General features: G+C 42.4%; 3 protein-coding genes across 5 annotated transcripts; 2 read left to right on the top strand and 1 right to left on the bottom strand.

Annotated features, from left to right (window-relative positions):
* The first annotated feature begins 166 nt into the window (after positions 1 to 166).
* On the top strand, positions 167 to 11929 carry LOC137591284 (collagen alpha-1(VIII) chain-like). The gene is made up of 4 exons (XM_068309183.1): positions 167 to 398; positions 7757 to 7934; positions 8621 to 8909; positions 8978 to 11929. Exons 3-4 carry the CDS (start codon positions 8624 to 8626, stop codon positions 10933 to 10935), a joined length of 2244 nt encoding a protein of 747 aa, XP_068165284.1. The 5' UTR covers positions 167 to 398; positions 7757 to 7934; positions 8621 to 8623; the 3' UTR covers positions 10936 to 11929.
* A 298-nt stretch (positions 11930 to 12227) lies between these two features.
* LOC137591287 (protein jagunal homolog 1-B) lies at positions 12228 to 14121 on the top strand. The gene is made up of 4 exons (XM_068309187.1): positions 12228 to 12347; positions 13017 to 13114; positions 13312 to 13384; positions 13467 to 14121. Exons 2-4 carry the CDS (start codon positions 13026 to 13028, stop codon positions 13854 to 13856), a joined length of 552 nt encoding a protein of 183 aa, XP_068165288.1. The 5' UTR covers positions 12228 to 12347; positions 13017 to 13025; the 3' UTR covers positions 13857 to 14121.
* A 478-nt stretch (positions 14122 to 14599) lies between these two features.
* On the bottom strand, positions 14600 to 18746 carry nfkbiz (nuclear factor of kappa light polypeptide gene enhancer in B-cells inhibitor, zeta). Of its 3 annotated transcripts, XM_068309185.1 has the most exons (11): positions 18203 to 18610; positions 18021 to 18117; positions 17358 to 17449; positions 16974 to 17272; positions 16787 to 16892; positions 16558 to 16704; positions 15985 to 16048; positions 15727 to 15896; positions 15512 to 15622; positions 15264 to 15431; positions 14600 to 15185 (listed from the first exon to the last, which is right to left on the bottom strand). In XM_068309185.1, exons 1-11 carry the CDS (start codon positions 18344 to 18346, stop codon positions 15147 to 15149), a joined length of 1437 nt encoding a protein of 478 aa, XP_068165286.1. In that variant the 5' UTR covers positions 18347 to 18610; the 3' UTR covers positions 14600 to 15146. The 3 variants fall into 3 exon arrangements, with proteins under 3 accessions (XP_068165286.1, XP_068165287.1, XP_068165285.1); XM_068309186.1 differs by lacking the exon at positions 18203 to 18610 and adding an exon at positions 18632 to 18746 and having other exon boundaries at positions 14600 to 15431; XM_068309184.1 differs by having other exon boundaries at positions 14600 to 15431.
* Between the last annotated feature and the right edge of the window lie 110 nt (positions 18747 to 18856).

Genomic DNA, 18856 nt, shown 5'->3' with positions numbered 1-18856 from the left:
GTCAACTACTGTGTGTGCAATGTGGCCTCCGCTCTCAGCTCCATCTTGACCTCAGCCAAAACCAAAAGCGAAGACCCTGCCCTCAAATCTGCCTGCCTGCAAAGAATGCACCGAGGGCTCCAAGTCAAACGAGACTCTTCCTCCTCTCGATCTGCAGCCGATCGGACTCCCTTCCTCTGCCTCGGTTCGACTCTATTAACTTCTAATGCTCCAGTTGCGGTCGCTGATTCTCTCAAAGATCCGCTTTCCTGTCTTCTCTCACATACATGCACACATCCAACTCGTGCAGCTCCACCCACCTGCAGATATAAGCCAAACCCTCAGCAGAGCCGCTGTTCAGCGTCCATCCCACAGCTCTGGGAGTCTTCCACGCAGCAGCAGCAGCAGCGCACCCTAAGGTAGGTGATGCATCACCCCCAGAGCGGCAGGATTTGATGTTTGGGTTGGCACAGCTGCCATGTTTAGGTTCCCCTGGACATCCAGAGTGCACTCATTGCTTCTAAACTTCCAAACCAGGCTTATGGTTTCATCTTTTAAGTGTTTTCTCTCCATTCTCCGTGATTCCAGCGACACTCTGAGTAATTTTCCATTTTCTTTTAAAAAAAAAAAAAAAGAGGATAAAATTGTGTTTTTACTTCGACCCTTTTCCGAACAATGCACGTGTAACTTCAGGGATGGTATGCGATTCACAAAACCGGACTCTCGGAGCTCCAGAGGCCTCCGCTGACAGAAGTGTCTGCAGAAAATGTGCAGCAGTTTTCCAAATGAAAAGAAAATCCAAAACAGACACCTGGGAAGAATAACGCAGGCTTCGACTTGTTCAAATAAACGCACAGAGCAGCTTTCTGACTGAATTTAGCACCGGATGATGGAATATCCTGACATTTAAGACATTTTATTTGCATGTCTGTGAACACAGGAGGATAATTGTCGGCATTTTTCATCCAGAAAGAAAACCCACATAAATAAGGATAAAATTAAGAGTACGAAAAAGGATTTCTTCAAGCATGTTGGCTCTGAGGGATGGAAAGTTTGGGCTTCAGGAAATATTTTAGGCAACGTTTTTTTTTATGTCAATCTACCTAGAAAGTGCAATGTCTACAAACCTGGTTAGACTTTTTGATGAAAAAGGTTTCTGCACCAGTCAAATGGCTTTTATAATGAGTGTGCACCTGCCTGGAAACAGGAACCACCACTTCACACCTGATGTGGATCGATAAAACTGTTTCCTGCTGCAAGATGATTTAAATTAGTAATATCTATGACTGTCAGCTGCCAGAGCGTGAAACCTGGTACGAATAGATGCATGCAAGAATATGCTTCACAGGCCCGATCTGCTGAGGTGAGAGGTTTTTAAGCAAAGATTTTTCTCCCATGCTGCATCCAGTGGTCCCGTTTTGCTTTTTCTTTAAGAGGAAACTCTCAAATTGGGGAAAATGTGGTGACCTCACATAACTGAGGTCAGAGCAGTCGTACAATTAACTTGCTGATAGCTTTTGATTGCCCCGACTCTCACAGTGTGATCCGAAAGGGGCCGTTGCCATCAGCAGAATGTTGTTGTGGATTAGTGGTGAGCAGCAGCGCCGTGGAAACACACAGAAAACAACCACGCTCCAGGCGTGACAAGAAACTTTAAATCGAGAAAATGATACTGGGAGATGCTTGGGCCGGCTTTGCTTGGAACCAGTTTATTTTCTGGATTTAAAAAGCATTTGAAGCGCAAATTCAACACCTAATTTTCGGGCTTAAGTTCTCCCAATATTTGCGATGGTCGGTTAGGAAACAGATACAGTTGTGTCGTATTTGTGCACATGTTTAATGGCTCGATGCAAGCTGGAGCGTCTTATGTGAACTCCGGGTTTTGGCCCTAGACCGGCTTCACTTCGCCAAATTCCAGTAAAGTAAAAATGTTGGACGCGTTCCTTCAAAACCAGTATATCAGGAATTCGGTGCGTTAGCCAGATCCCTTTGATGAAACACCACATCCATTTTTTTCTCCCTTCATTTTTAAGGCCAAAGCAGGAAATTGGTGCAAATAGCAGGACTTTTGCTGTTCTTTCTGACACCAGCTCAACTTTGGATTGTTTTGATTATTGCACCAAAAATGCCAAATTTAAACCAAATTTGCCAACTTTGGGTTCAGCATCTATCCGGCTGGTTCCATTGGACAGAACCAGCCGAGCTGATCCCACTTTTGTGCGTCCCTTTATGCTAAGCAATGCAATTTCCTCCGGGATTAATAAAGTATCTATCTATCTATCTAAGCTAAGCTTAGATAGATAGTCTCCTGGCTGTGGAGGCTTTTTAATTTGTTGGCCAAATATCAAGTGACAAATAGTTAAAGTAACTAATTACTATGTCAAGGTGCAAGCTCTTTGATTGTAGAAGGAGCTACGTTATAATAGAGGATATAAATGTCTCATAATGTTTGCTGTGGTTGCAAAGTTATAATTCCCAGAATGTAAAAAATCCCTTATAAAAATTTATTGGATAATATTATCGAATTACTATAAAACAGGTTTTTTTTAATTCAAATAATCTAAAGTAAATTTTCTGTTGTTTTCAAACCGTTTCAAATCTCATTTATCTTCTGTCATAAAGTAAATTTATTGTTTTAAAGTTCCTTTGTGTGACTAACAGTATTCGGGTTATAACACGTTTTAATTTAATAACACTAATAATTCAACTCGAATGAACTGAGCTGTTAAAACAGCCAAAGATTATTCACAGCGTTGGAAAATCCACGCAGGGCCTGAATCAGACGCCTCAGCTACGGCTTCATTTAACGTCTCTTTATTTTCCTTCTCTCGTCTGGCACCCAGACTCTGCACAGTTCACACCTACTGAACAGGAAGCGTTTATGTAGCCCAGAGTTTCTCTTGATCCCACAGCTGCAGTCTGAGACGCTCGCCTGCTACCAGGCTCCTCAGGAAGATGAAATATGAATCACTTTCAGACTGGATCTGTGGCACTTCAGACCGTTTTCTGTTGGTTTTACCGTCTTTGTGTGCAACAAAAGGCATCTTTGTTTCACCGCTCTGTGTTATGGCTTTAAATTTTGAAGATTTATAACAAGGTGTCTTATCTAAACTCTTAAATTCTAAATTCTTATTATCCCTTGTAAATAGTCCGCTGCAAAAACATCTGGACAGTAGAGGAACAGGGGATTATAGTTTTTTTTATAGAACGACTGTTTAGCGCATTATACTCATATCTCATGGCTGTCACGGAGCACACATGTTGCAGCCGACCCCAAATGATCCCAGGCCTTTTTATGGCTTGGATAAATCAATGTGTGTGTAAAATATTGAATGCAACCAATCAAAATAACCGTGAATGATCACTTTTATATAATTTATCCTTACAGGTGGAGAAACCAAAGAGTTTCATCAATAAACTTCTCATTTTTTAACATTAGATTGCATTCGCCCTCCAAATTCCATTAATTATCGCTGCTCAGGATGGTTTCAATCCCTGATTTCTGTCTGTAGCAAACGCTTCCATGTTTGGACATCTTACAATTTGTGGTCAATTTGCAATCCAGCTGGTTTTTCTGCCTTCATCAGATTATTTAGCAGCGGTGCAGGAAACATTTAGATCCTTTAATCAAGCAGAAATACCAACGATCTAAAAATACTTCACTGTAAGTACAAGGGTCTGTTTTCAAATCCTATTTCTCTTGTCTCAGAATTAAAAGTACTTTTTCTGCAGTAATGTGATTACTAGATCAGTTACAGCCTAGAGGCGGGGTCCCACAAAACAGCCACCAGATACATCCGAAGGGTCCTGAGTTGATTACTGAAATCTGAATGAAGTTATTTTTTTTAGATTTAGTCTGATCTGTCCTTTCTCATTTGAAACATTGAATACTTCAGGCTTCAGACATGTATTTAGGTAGAAGGGAATACTTTATTTAACGGAATGACTCATTGTAAATGTTCACATCTCAAAAGAATTGGATTGGAACTGCTAAGGTTTCCTCTTTAAAAGGTGAAACGACACATTAAAATGTTCACTCTGGGCAAATCGCCATGGAAACTGAAACCACTGAAATTAAGCTGTCGACTTAAATGTTGAGAGTACAGAATCTCACCAGAAATACTCGAATAAATCTACTTTATTACCTTGCATCATGTCGGAAACAGTCAGAATGTGTTCTGTTCTCTTTACCTTACAAAAAACAAAACAAAAAAAAGTGCAGAATTCCCCGCTGGAGTCTGTGGTTTAAGTACAGTACAAGTGATCAGATGTGATTTGAGGCCAAACGTTGTTAAGGCCTGTAAAAATAATCAATCAGCAGCAGAGAGCCAGAAAAAATATGAGCAAGAACAAGGGAAGGAAAACTAGGATGCATCTGAAAGCCTGAGATCCTTCCTGCCGAGCACGATGTAAAAAAAAAAAAAAAGCATACATTATCAGCTTCCTATTAATTTTTCTGGAGAGTGGTCCTTAGTTCTGCATCACTATTAAAACCATACAGACACCAGATACTCTGTTTTGACAGGAAAATAATGATCTCTGCCCAAAAACTGCAGCCAGACATGGGGTGAGTTGTGAGAGATGGAAAAAATGGGGGAGTGGGAGGATGAAGGGGGGAGGTTTGGGAGCGTTTGTGTGTGAGGACTAATGTCAAAAAGCTCCTGGATGATTGAGGCAAGATAAATCACCTGCTTGGTGACAGTTCAGACAGCAGCTTCAAAAAAGAACAGCTGTGGCTCCAGAACAGGCTCAGAGTTTGATTTGTGGTTTTGGAGAATGAGGCGCTGAGGGGATGTTGTTGCAGCGTGGCTTGTACTGCAGATGGAAAACGTCAGGCATGATGGACAAAGCCAATGTCTGGTATTAATAATGCACAAAGAAAGCACATGTGATAGTAGAAAAGTCTTTAAATATGACTTTAAATATGGAAATGGTGTTTGACGGGATAAAAGTGCAAGTTTCACCTGAGTTAGTGTTTAAAATTTGTTAAAAACAGTTCAAACTCTAAATTTATTTTATTTTGCATCTCCAGAGGAAGAAAACTTGGGAATTTATGCACAAAAAAAAGCATCAATATGACTTTTAATTCCAGATATGCCACTGCTAAGTCCCTGATCCTCAGGAGTTCTAAGGTCTGGCGTTTTTCTAAATGTTACGCAACAAGAGCGACGACTCAAACAAGCATGTGTTGAATATTCACACACAGGTGCTTTCCCCAGATGTTGCCCTGGCGCTGACGCTGCCGTCTGTCAGCTGATCAGCGCATTCCTGTGTCGAGCTCTTCATCCTGCACCAACGGAGCTGCTGCACGTCCCTTTTTGCTTTGCACAAACGTTCAATTGGTGTTTGTTTTAAAAAAGGCACCACTTATGACAATATGCATTGAAGGAAAGGTTGATTAGCACAGAGAGAATGATGCCTCATCTCTTCAGTCTGTTCCAAATTCCAGTAATTCTACTTATATTTCGGTGTAACAAACCTCTGAAATGTGTTCGACACAGAAAAATCAGGCCTGACCACAAGCATTTCAGCTCGGCGACCAAATCTGTGAGCAACGACACACCTCTGCTCCTCATTGTTTGTTTAGGGAGGGTAGATCCCCCCCATCTGGAATCAATCAGGACGGGAACAAGAAGGAGAAAAGGAAATGTGATTACTTTCAAACCGGAGCTGGAGGTCATTAAAGACCAGTGACAATTCTGAGTTTAAACTTTATTACAGTTATAGACAGATGGCAACAGAAGATCTTGTGTTTGGAGTGTTAAAATCTTCTCTAGAGGCCTGAAAATTATATTAATGAGTCCATAAATAATGTTAAAAACGCAATAGAGGTGTGAGAGCCTCAAACATGTTTGATGCATGACTCAGATTAGTCACAAAGTCTTTGATTTCCAACTGTATGTGAATACATTGTAAGTCCCTTGGAGATTTCTGATGTGAACTGTAAAAAAAAAACCTTAAAAAAGGTCCCACCACCGCATGTGAGCCGATCAATAAGTTATAATTGAAAGCTTGTGGTTGGAAAATCTACTTCCTGCTAATCCCTAACTCTCTAACCAGCTGACCCCGAGCACGAGAACAGAAAGAAACCAGAACAGGATGATGCAGGATGAGATTTTATTTGTTGTGTTGAAACGTTTGCCGTGCAGAGAAGCCTAAAGCAAATATACAGACGGTGTGATGTGTGGTCCAGACACGCTTTCTCCGATTCCTTCCCATTACATTGTCTGGAAACCCAAAAGATGACTGATGACACGGACTCTCTGCAATCAAAGCTCCCCTCTTCAGAGTTGGAGTAAATAGCATATTTGGTTTCACATGTGAGAAGCACTCAGGGATAACAATCCAGTGGAAAAAAATTAAAATTCCAGTTGTTTTAACCACTGTTATTCAGAAACAAACACCGTGTTGTGTGTTTGATGGCGAAGCCAAGCTGGGGTTGCTCAAACGCAGCATGTTTGTGGTGCTGTTAATACTTCACTGTCCCACGTTTTCATTTCAAGATTCAAAACCAATTAGATGAAGCAAGGCTTCAGGCCACGGTGAAAAAAATTGGGAATTAGCTGAATCAGAACAGATTTTATTATGTCTGCATTTATTAAGCTTTAAACAAGCAATGGAGTTCATGATTAGCCTGTAGACACGACTCAGGGCAGAAAAACACAAGTAGAACTGAATGTCAGGTACGCCATGACCTGAAATGCTGCATCCATCTTCCTCAATGAACCCTTCATGTAAATTATGTGTTTTCTCTCTAAGCCATGAGGACTAACGTTTCCTTGGAGACCTGAGAGAACATGTGTTTCAGAGATCCGGGTCCGTCCTTGTTTCACTTATTGTTTTACAGATCGTCTGGTTTCCTCGCCAAGCATGTGTTCCTCCTTTTGTCTGAGCAGCGGAGGCTACGCTGTGAGAGCACATCATGTTTGATTTAGAAGATCAATACTGTCTATATCTGAAAAAGATGTGGAGCAGATCAGCTCCAGAATTTTGGTTTTGGGGAAACATTTAACAAAAAAGTAAACCATAAAAATTGCTCACGTTGCATTGAAACCATCGTTTCTGTCCATTTATTAAAAGTTGTTTTCCATTGTGGTTTTTAATTTTTAAATTCTCTCTATCTGAAAGAATTTTGTTTTCATGCTGTCTTTTCAAAATTTTCCATTATTTCCAAGTGTTTTACTGCAATGTGTTTGTTTTGAGGTAATCGAGGGACTTAATGCAGCATTTAGGCACCAATCAGTGCATCTTAGGCTGAAAAATTTTGATAAAGATCAAATATTTTGCAGGAAATCTGCAAAAAAAATGTTAATGCAGGCAGAAATAAAATAGAAATGTAGTTTATTAATCAATTTAAGATCCAAAATTAACAAAATACGGCATAAAATATTGTATACATTTGAGTATTTGAAGACTTATCCCCCCTTCCTTTAGCGTCAGGGCTATCCTGCTACTGTTGTGACATTGAAGAAGCGTAAAACTGATGTGGCGTTCAGGCTCTGTCCATGGTGCTGGACCTATAGCTCCAGCGTGAACACATCTTTACTTCACAGGTCCTCTGAAGGCCAGAAATGATGTGCTAATTGTGCTAATTTGGGTTTATTTTTGTAATACCCCAGTCCCGACATTCTTAAGGAAATAGGTGTGTCTCAACATCACGGCATCAACCCAAAATATGTCCAGCGAGTGGAGATGACAGCTGAGTGCTACAAGCCCCAGGCCTCTGTGAAAGGTCAGCACCTGACATCCATTCAACCTGACATTCGTGTTTCCACAGTGCCCAGCAGGACCGACACCTGGCTGGATCCCCTGCTCGGCGATCATCCCACTCATGACTTGGAAAAGATTCAGAAAATTAACGTGAAGCAAAGGGAGGTAGAGGAGAAACCAGAGGAAGGAGGTGCCGGTCAGAGGGAAGCAACAATCTTCGGTCTGAGTGGAGGGGAAATTTGAGAGTAAGACAATTTGTCACTGGAAGCTGCACCGTATTTAAACTAACAAAAGTAAAATGCATTGAATTCTGGAGAAATAAACACTTACAGATGAAACCGACCAGGATATAAACTATTTCAAAGTTTGACATAATAGTTAATATGATCCAGCAGCAGGCTATTCTTTGAAATCTAATTAAATTGCAGGTTAAATTACAATCTCAAGAATTCCCAGAAGACATCTAAACCACACAAATCACATCCAGACTACTACTTATTGTAAATTGCTTTTTTTTAAACATAATTGCTCAGAACAATGTAAGCAAGTTCTTGTTTCAATAATTCCAGCTCTCCAAAATGCTTTGTTCTACTCGGGACACCTAAATACCGCAGCGAGGGAAAGCATACATTCTCTCATCGGCGTTTATTTTCACACCGCTCTCTTGGCGGCACTTAACCAGCCTCTTCAGCACCGACATGTGTTCACGTGGGGCCTCGTAATTAATCAGCGTGTTCTGATTGGAGTCCCCAAATCTATTACGTTTGAATAGATAAATAAAGAAGGGAATCTTTCTGTGACTCGTGAAGTATAATGAAGAACAGTCTGGTGGTTGTGGCTGAACACGAGGCTGATTCACCTCTTTGTCTGGAGCTGCACCAAAATAATGTCTTTCAGAAAACCTTCCAATAATTATGCTTGTCCTCTGCAGAAGATGGTGGCAGCACACTTCCATTCTCTCCGTCTACTCATCGCAGCGTTCCTGTTGTGTTCGCTGCAGTTTGTTCATGGGGGGACGTATCATGGCAACAAACAGCCGCCTCAACAACACCAACCTTTGCCTCAGTACAACGAAGGGTTTCCCCAGCAGCAGTTCATGGGGAACGAGATGCCCCACCTGCCTTATGGAAAAGATGCCCCATTGCTGCCCCAATTTGGGAAGGGGCTTTCTCACCTGCCCTTGCAAATGGGTAAAGAGAGGCCGCTGACTGAGGGCAAAGGTGAGCTCAAGTACTTCTAGATTTATTTTATATTTAACTTTACCTATTAAACATTCCACTTTTTTTAGGGCAAACATTCCCCAGAGGGGCCAAAGGGCCACCGCCTCCTGGTCCTGGTGGAGAAGGTCTCAGAGAAGCAGTACAAGGAATTCAGGGCCCCTCAGGACCAACAGGGCCAGTTGGACCACCAGGACCACAAGGCCCTCCCGGGCCGCCGGGCCAGGGGCTGCAAGGGATGCCAGGGAAGCCTGGACCTCCTGGTCCACAAGGCTATCCAGGAATTGGAAAACCAGGAATGCCAGGATTGCCAGGGAAGCCTGGAGGACTTGGATTACCAGGACCAAAAGGGGATCTTGGTCCTGCTGGTGGTGATGGACAAATTGGACTTCATGGGCCTCCAGGGCGACCAGGTCCCCCAGGACTCCCTGGGAATTTTAAACCAGGAGTTCAGGGGCTACCTGGACAACCTGGTCTCAGAGGGGAGCCTGGCCAAAAAGGTTCACCAGGGATAAGTGGTCCCCCAGGTGCCAAAGGAGACAAAGGACTTGCTCTACCTGGTTTACCAGGTGTAAAGGGACCTAATGGACCACCTGGACCACCTGGCAATGTTGGCCTCCCTGGGGTTGGTAAGCCTGGACTGAATGGTATCCCAGGACAGCCAGGAATACCAGGAAAGCTTGGCCCATCTGGGGAGCCAGGATTGGCAGGGCCACCAGGTGAAAGAGGTCAACCAGGACCACCAGGTTTACCAGGAATTGGGAAGCCAGGAAAAGATGGTTTAAGAGGTCAACCAGGAGTTTCTGGAGGGAAAGGGGAACCAGGCCCTCATGGCTTACCAGGAGGTCCAGGCTTACCCGGGTACGGTAAACCAGGGTTTCCAGGGCCTAAGGGCCACAAGGGACATGCTGGTCTCACTGGACCTCCTGGTCTAAAAGGTGATAAAGGTCATGGAGGTCTTCCAGGGGTCATTGGTCCCACTGGACATAGTGGAATGCCTGGTCCACCAGGTCCAATAGGACCTCCCGGTGGTATTGGCTTCCCAGGGCAAAAGGGAGAGGATGGTGTCATGGGAACAAAGGGACATCCAGGAATGAAGGGGGGATTAGGGCTTCCGGGTCTTCCAGGACAGCCAGGTTTGTCAGGAGTCGATGGACAACCAGGACAAAGAGGGTTTCAGGGGCCCATTGGTCCCAAAGGAGAACCTGGTATGAGAGGTTCATCTGGTCTCCCTGGTGGTACAGGACTGCCAGGACAAAGAGGAGAGGCTGGACAACCCGGAGAGAAAGGCCACCAGGGGGCACAGGGTATACCAGGGCTTCCAGGGCCAGGGGGACCATTTGGACCTCCTGGACTGCCAGGGAGAAAAGGTGAAACAGGCCTGGCAGGTAACCCAGGCTATCCAGGTGAGGGCAAGCAAGGACTCCGTGGTCATATTGGTCCTCCAGGTAATCCTGGTCCAAGTGGTCCTGCTGGACTTCCAGGGCAGCCAGGACCACCAGGACCCCCTGGTCCTGCAGGACTACCCGCTATATATCCTGACCTTGGCCAGATTCTTCCCATGACTGGCCCATACAGTGCCCAGGGATACAAGAAAGTAAAGGATGGAGGTGCCATTGGAGGAAACGCCATGGAGATGCCTGCATTCACCGCTAAGATCACAAATCCTTTCCCTCTTGTTGGTTCTCCCGTCATCTTTGACAAACTCCTTCACAATGGCAATCAGGACTACAATCCCCAAAATGGCTTGTTCACCTGTACCGTACCAGGGATCTATTACTTTTCCTACCATGTCCATTGCAAAGGAAGTAACTTGTGGGTGGCCCTAATGAAAAACAATGAGCCTGTGATGTATACATATGATGAATACAAAAAGGGTTTGCTGGATCAGGCATCAGGGAGTGCGGTACTCCCTCTACAACCAGGAGACACTGTGCATATACAGCTACCATCTGACCAGGCGGCAGGACTTTATGCTGGTCAATACGTCCACTCCACATTTTCTGGATACTTATTGTACCCAATGTAAGAAATGTCTATAAAAAGATGATTGTAATGACATGCTGTTGGTAAAGTTTATCATTTTTATGGTAAAACTACTGCAGTATCTAAGGTACAATGTAAGTTTAACAGTTTTCAATGACATGTGAAGGAATAATTGCTTAGTTTTTGTTGAAAGAACTGACATGCTTCATCACAAGACAATTGTAAGAAACAAAGTTTCTCAATAGAGGAGAGCAGTGGTTTTAAAAAAAGTGGGAGCAAATATCTCAGTTGTCATGATTCTCGTTTGTTTACAGTGTGCATTTATTCTCACTATATCACAACATGAATAATTCCTGAAACAATGAGGCTTTAATGAGGCACAAATATACTCATTTTTCACTCTTTCTGTTTTGCTTTACAGTCATAAACTGTATCCTGGGCACATAAAGGACGTCTTTGTTTCATTCTACATTGCATTTACCCACAGTTATCAGTTCACAACGTTTGGTTATGATTTTGGGGGTCATTATCAGTTATTACGTTATTCTTATGTTACTTGTGTTTTAAGAAAAAACCATGTCAGACCATATCTGAGTCCAGCGTGGAAAGAAAATATATTACTAAATTTCCCGTAATTTGGCAGTTGAACCATTGCTTGATTCTTAACCATTTGATATCACGATTTGTTTTGTTTTGTTTGTCGTAAGTATGAATTCTTTGAAGGAATTTTGTCAGTTTATCAGTATTCTCTGTAATTTATTTGTTTGACTACTGATTACGTGGGATTGCTTACATAGCTGTGTGTTGACAGTACATGATAGAATTCAGTCGAAAATGCAGAATGTTGAGAATGCACACAAATATCCAAAATGTTCATACCCATTCAGAATAAAATTCTTGTACCTGATTTCTGCAAACTGTAGATGTGCATTTTTTCCTGATTGTTTTACTGGTCAATGATGTACAGGAAATATGTGAATATTGATATTTGTTGCTCGGATTGATTTGATGATGGTTTAATAAATACATAAAACAAATGTCTTGACTTCATTTTCTTTCTTTCTACCTCATTTATTTTCTGCATACAACAACATGGATATAAATTGTTGTTTTATTTAATCAAAAACGTGAACTGTTTTCAAATCCAAAAAATTTAAATCAAGTTGCTGTTGAAACCTAGACTTAAAATATTAAAATATTTTATAAAATAAATTCGGATGCATAGGATTTGCAGTACTAAAACATAATACAGTACAGTATCAGCACGGTTTAGGACTTGACTAAGTGAAAGTCAGAGAGATGGAAACAACAGCCAATCAGTGAGAGCCGGAAGAAGTTCAGCCAATTAGAGATTAATACGTCATACTTACCGTGTCATTCATCTTCCTCCTTCCTCATCTGGACCTTTGCTAACAGGGCTGCCTCTGTGAGTCTTCTTATGACCGTGTAAGTAAAGTAAGTGCTATCTTATTCATTTATTTGTTTTTAAAGGAACGATTCGTGACAGTTTCCCATAATCAGAAGCTGCAGTAATTTAGTGGAAGTCTCCCGTGTCTATGCTTTAAACTAGCTTAACAGTTAACTGGCTAGTTAGCATGCTAGCTCAGCTCCCAGACCGTTCGAGGTAACGTTCCAACATGAAGCCTCGGCGAAATGAGGGTTAGGCAGATACACGTATCGAATGCATGATTGTATGTGTGTATGATTAAAATAACGGTAAACGCTAGCCATGCTAACTTAGCATCGATCACAAACCAGACATGAATGGAAGCAGCTGTGTCTGATGGAATGTAATAAAGTACATTTATATAAATACTCCACTTACAAGTACTGTTACTTACATTTTTATGACGGCTTTGGTAGTTATTTCACCATTTCTCGGATTTTTGCACAAAAAACATTTTTAAAATTAAATGAAACAAAGCTGTGTTCATGCACGAGTAAAACACAGTTGTCAACTCTTTTGCAGCTCATATATGATTAAACTACTAATTTAATGTATTTGATGAGCTTCTCATTCGACAAGTATACATTATTTTAAACTGCTGGAATCAGAGCAGCAATCTCATTTTAAAAATTGATTTATGATTAAATCATATCCTTTTTTTTTTTTTTTTTTTGCAGACACTCACCATGGCGTCTCGAGCAGGTCCCAGAGCAGCAGGCACAGACGGCAGCGACTTTCAGCACCGGGAGCGAGTTGCCTCACACTACCAGATGAGGTAGGCTCTTTAATCATTTAGATAATTGAGAATCGGCATGTTGAGGGTAATGGTAACACATGGTAGGAAACATGGATCCATTGATCCCAACTTTTTCTTCACGAATGCCGGTCAAGAAGTGCAGCTGAATATGGAAACATTTATAAGCAGACATTACTAATTTGTGTCTGACTGTAACTTTGTCTTTTTTGGAGCAGCGTCGCCTTAAAGTCTGAAATCCGTAAACTCAACATCGTCCACGTGCTGATGTGGGTGCTTGTAGCAGCTCAGGTAAGGACCGGTCTTTATAAACCAGAACCTTCATCTCCACTGGTGATGGAGCTGAGTGTGACTGTTGTCTCTTGCCTCTCAGGTGACGGTGAGCCAGCTGAGCCTGGTGTCCCACAAGGTAGTAGCCTCTCCATACCAGTGGGAGTACCCCTACCTCCTGAGCATAATCCCTACAGTCTTTTGCTTCTTGGCTTTGCCCCGTAACAACATCAGCTACCTGGTCATCTCCATGATCAGCGCTGGGCTCTTCTGCATCGCCCCGCTGATCTACGGCTGCATGGAGATGTTCCCCGTGGCGCAGCAGCTCTACCGGCACGGCAAAGCGTACCGCTTCATTTTTGGCTTCTCTGCGGTGTCGGTGTTGTATCTGGTCATCGTCATCGCCGTGCAGGTGCATGGCTGGCAGATTTACTACAGCAAGAAGCTGCTGGACCAGTGGTTCACCAGTACGCAGGACAAGAAGAAGAAATGAGGATCTTAGAGAACCAGACAAGACCAGGAGCAGAGACTTCCAAAAGTGATTTTGTTCTTCAGTTGCATTTGTTTGTAGACAGTGTCTGGACTTCTTGTGACTGCTGACATCATCCTCTACATGAATCCTCGTGGCATTTCATCATCTATAAATAACTTTCAATGTCCTGTCTGTACCCCAGGAGTGGACAAATGGGGATAACCTGAGGACGGCTGTCACGACCTGTAAGCTGATGTTAAATGCAAGAATAAATTTAAACCTTTCAGCCATTTTCCTTTAAGTGTTTAATATTTTTAGGTGCCAGAAAAATCAGGCACCTGAGCCAAAACCACTTCACAACTTCATCCAGTCGGATTATTCTTTGGCAAATCAATCATCTAACACGTCAGCCGTCTGGCTTCCTCGCCCGTCGGTGGCAGTGAAAACATTCCTCGGATGTGGGAATGGCAAAAAAAGTGAAGTCGAGGTCAGAAGAGAAATGTTTTGAGAGATTAGAGATTTAATTTTAGTTGATTCATCCAGGGTTCAGTTAATCTACGGCAAAAGATGAGGCTGTAGGAAGTTTACTGAAACAAAACACTGACAGAAGGAATTGTTGCTTTTACATTCAGGCACTCCTTATTTAGTCTCCCTCACTGCTGATTGGATAATATCTGACACGCCCACTGAATTAGAACGCTCCAGGAACTATCCAACACGTTCGTGTGTCGTTTCGCTTCTGAAATAATTACGTGAAACATTCAAACATGTCGAAGACTTTATTTTTTAAGTTTCAATCACAGATGACTTCCTGAAAACAAACTTTAAAAGTAAATGTGGAATGATAAAGTCTTAGAGTTGAGAAAAAAAGTATGCTATAACTTTTCACTATAAGCTTTTCACAACAAAAGTATATATTTTACAATTACGTTCATGCAACACACAACATGATGAAAGTACGATTACAGCATCACATTTCAATTCTTTAACATGTAATATGGTGAAATCTAGTTTCATGAAAATAAAACTAAAGCCCATTTTTTTGGGAGCTACATATTGAACGCTGATTTGAGTGAAAAAAATACAATGTGGATGAACATTTGTCCATAATCTTGTCTGAAATCTACACATTCATTCAGATCAATTGTGTTTCTATCGTGACAGAGTACAATTTTTTAAAAATGCAGAAGAGTTCTTTTAGGCATTACATAGTAATGAACAATTTGGATGTTTCACTGAAACAACTGGAATCTGCCTTCTGGCAAATGTTTATAGACTGTGCTGTCTGACTGACAGCGTTCTGAGCTTCAATTAAGCATGACAATATTTCCCTTTCAGGATCTGCTTCACCTGGAAAAACAGATCATTTGGTTAAAAAGAAACATCACAACCGCATTTACAGACGTCTTTTATTTTGGCGGCGCTCACCTTCTTGCCGACGGGTCCTTCGGGCACCAGCTGAGACGGCAGCTCGTTTTCCATGTTCCTGGCGCTGGGGTCGGCCCCGTTCTTCATCAGCTGCTTCATGGCCTCCACTTGGGTTTGGTGGTTTTGCAAAGAGCTGACGACGTGCAGGGCCGTGTTTCCGCTGAACGTCTGGTGGAAACACACAGGATTACCCACAAACCCATGCAGGTCACACCCGTTTCACTACAGGATCAACGACAACAACGTACCTTGGCGTTTACTATCGACAGAGAAGACTGCTGGGAAAAGAACACGGCAAACAGTTCCACATTCGCCTCCTCAGCAGCCATATGGAGACAGGTTCTCCCACTTTTTAAATCCTGGGGTGATAAAATTAGCATGAAAATCCATCATCCTAAATCGTACAGTCAGTAAACGCACCTCAGGTCACTGTGCAATTTTATCAAATGTCATTTTGAGTTACCTTCGTCCCAAACGAGGCTCCCATGAGCAGCAGGATCTTGATGCATTCGACACACTGGCGTTTCCTCTGCAGCAGCTCCGTCGTGACTCTCAGACACGTGTGTTCTTTCATCTGCAGCTCTTTAACGGCGGCGTTGTGCGTCACCACGGCTGCGTGCAGCGGCGTCAGACCTGCGGGCGGATGGAAACAGGAGCTTCTCATCACGAACGACGTGAAATATGCGCGATGGAGGATTTCGGCTAAATTAAATCTACTCACCGTCGTAATTGAACACTTCCATGTCAATGGCGTGCCCGCTCTGCGTGAAGGCCTTCCAGATGCTCTGTGGGGAAAGTGAGAGTTAAGAAAAGGAGAAAATATGTACAGCATGTGACACAATTTAGAATTTGTTATCCTTCTCGTCACAACATGAAGCAGAACGTTTCTCTGGAAGAGAGATAAACCAGCAGAACAGGTTTGGCGTTTTCCATTAACAGCCTGATGACACATTTACAGATTAACAGTCAGCAGCGGAGACAAAGGATACACGCCTACAAACGTTTACCTGATGGCACTTACTCAAAACAGTCTAATGAATTCTGAGTATTTGAATTTGTGAATCTGCAAAAACACAATGAGAAGTCAAACGCTGTGACTCACTGCGTGAGGACGTACATTCAAGTTCGAACAAGGTTTTTTTTAAAGAGAAATAATCCTTCAGTCTTGAGTGATCTAATCACGTCCAGATAAGGAATGACTGCAGCGGCAGCTGACTTTGGACTCTGAGTTCAAAGGTTAAGTCCCCAGCCAGCCACATTATCGGCGTGTCGATGTGTGAACAGTTCTTATCACCTGCAGGCTGAGGAAGTGGCCCTTCTCGGCGCACACATGCAGAGCGGAGCGGCCCCAGAGGTCCCTGGCGTTGATCTGGGCTCCGTGCAGCAATAGGTCCTGAACGATCATGTGCTGATTGGTGGCGGCTGCCAAGTGAAGAGCCGTCTGCGTCCAAAGAAATAAGAGCCACCTGAAGACGCCCGCAGTCACCAGTCATTCAGTAGTGAATGCCTGCAGCCCTTCTTACCTGTCCGTGGTGCTCCTTTATCTCCAGGGAGCCACAGCGAGCCATTTTTGCCGCGAGCACGTAAGATAGCGCCCGTTTTCCTTGAGCCACAGCTATGTGGAGAAACCTGGGAGTCGAAAAGGAAATTTTAACAGCAAACCCATCTGAAAACGATGCTCATGCACGTTTACTCATGATAAATACTTACGTGTCGCCGTCTGCGTCTTGCATGTTCAGCTGCTCGAGAGAAACTCCTCCAACTTTCTGCTCCTCTTGCTGTGTTTGCCAGTGAAATAAAGTGAGTTGGATTTCAGCGGTCGGAGAGGCTTGACCTTGCATGGCTGCGTTTTGTCCCGGTGGTGAAGGACCGTGACCGTTTCCTGGAGGACATTCAACGTAGTACACAGGCTCCAACAGAGGAGGACTGGTGTAAATGGGATAAACCTCTAATTTTGAAGATTTAAATTTATGTCCTGAGATGTTGTTGTCCTGCGAACAGCCCCACATCTGAAAGAGAATCAAATATAAAATATACAATAATATAAATATGACCGATGAAGTTCGTGTACAATAAATTCTTGTGCCATCTAACCTGTCGTTTCATCATTAGCAGCTCTTTAATAGTGTTCTTTTTCTGCATGGGCTCGATGAACTCTGACAGCTGGAGATCAGCTGAAAGGAAGCCTGATGGGAGGAAAAATACACATTTATTGTATTTGACTATTTCTACTTTCTTTTTTTTTACTCTATTACATCTCAAAGGCAAAAATTATAAATCTAATAAGCGTCAACTTTTAGTCCAGTGAAAACCATGTGCCTCCAAATTTGGTGATTTTTATCCATTCCTTTTATATGTTAAATAATAACACAAACTTTATGACAGTATTAATAGAAACTATAAATAAACTAACATGACATAGTTACAATGTCTAAACTCTAAATGAACTAAACACATTAATGTGACCATAATGTGAATTAATCTAAAAACAAATCTGTTCATCTTTTGCTGGAGCACTGCAGGGAGAAGTTGAAAGCAAGGTTTTAATTTTCAACAGATTATTTATTCCGTGTGGTATTAGTTTTTTGTTTTTTTTGCTCTTATATGACATAGTGAGAAAATTCGTGACTTTTTTTTCTCCCGTCCCTCCTGAAAAATATACTACAAACCGGCTCAAGTGGGTCCTTAGAATTTCCTACGCTTGAAAAAGCAGAATAAGAGTATCCTATTACGAAAAAAATAATAAAATAAACTCACTGTTATTGTACATGTAGTTGTTCCCCATTGTTAGGCTGTTGTTTCTTCTCTTTTCACTCCCTCTTAGTTCCAGAATGTCTTTCATTCGCTCGGCGACCTGTAACGTGAAGCGGCCGTCAGCCAGCTGCTGAATGGCACAAGCCTCAAGGTAACCCAAATCTACTGACCGACCTTGAACTCACCACGAAACAAAACAACGCACGAGCGCCGCGCCCACACACGACTCCACTTCCTGGTTGACAGGCCTCTGCGACGACGTCACAATTACGCATTTGATCAATTTTTTTCACGTTAATCGCGGATTTTACCCGCAAAAGTTGGATCATTTTAAATCGGTTTTTATTTAAAGATTGCTAAAATTTTAAATGAAAGTTCCCCAAACATAAAAACTACACATTGACGGTAAATTAATATGCAAATTAGGTCAATATGCTGAACGAGTATCGCAGTGGTGAACTTTGAACGCGAATACGACAAAGTAAAGACAATTCTCTGCCTGTTATTATAAAGCAGGTCGGCTATAATCCTGTTTTGTCCGTTAGAGCAAGATCCCCCGAATTAAAACACAATAATGTGAACTGATCTAACACAAACTGAGTATTTTCACTCACCTGGCGTGGCGCACCTGCCGGAAGAAGCGTGTGATCAACTCTGAGGAAATCTGCTGCGTGGGTTCTTTGGAAATAGAAACCACTCCTTATTTCACCTCAGGTTTCTTTAGAAATGTGGTTGGGCTCGGCTTTAGTCTAAAAGGGTGTGACTGAGGACGACAACAACAGTTTTATTTATCATTTTGATATTTAACCTTATCATTATAAATGTTGTTTATATTTTAA

Source organism: Antennarius striatus, chromosome 24 (assembly GCF_040054535.1).
Source record: "Antennarius striatus isolate MH-2024 chromosome 24, ASM4005453v1, whole genome shotgun sequence".
In the NCBI taxonomy this organism is placed as follows: domain Eukaryota; kingdom Metazoa; phylum Chordata; class Actinopteri; order Lophiiformes; family Antennariidae; genus Antennarius; species Antennarius striatus.
Note: the sequence above shows the minus strand (reverse complement) of the source record. Positions and strands in the feature narration are given on the sequence as shown.

Coding starts and splice junctions, on each gene's coding strand:
- LOC137591284 (XM_068309183.1), top strand. CDS start 8,624: ATGGTGGCAGCACACTTCCATTCTCTCCGTCTACTCATCGCAGCGTTC. Junction 8,910..8,977: donor GCCGCTGACTGAGGGCAAAG/GTGAGCTCAAGT, acceptor CACTTTTTTTAG/GGCAAACATTCCCCAGAGGG.
- LOC137591287 (XM_068309187.1), top strand. CDS start 13,026: ATGGCGTCTCGAGCAGGTCCCAGAGCAGCAGGCACAGACGGCAGCGAC. Junction 13,115..13,311: donor GCCTCACACTACCAGATGAG/GTAGGCTCTTTA, acceptor TTTTTGGAGCAG/CGTCGCCTTAAAGTCTGAAA. Junction 13,385..13,466: donor GGGTGCTTGTAGCAGCTCAG/GTAAGGACCGGT, acceptor CTTGCCTCTCAG/GTGACGGTGAGCCAGCTGAG.
- nfkbiz (XM_068309184.1), bottom strand. CDS start 18,346: ATGATCCAACTTTTGCGGGTAAAATCCGCGATTAACGTGAAAAAAATT. Junction 16,705..16,786: donor TAAAGGAGCACCACGGACAG/GTAAGAAGGGCT, acceptor CTTTGGACGCAG/ACGGCTCTTCACTTGGCAGC. Junction 15,432..15,511: donor TGTCGATAGTAAACGCCAAG/GTACGTTGTTGT, acceptor TGTTTCCACCAG/ACGTTCAGCGGAAACACGGC.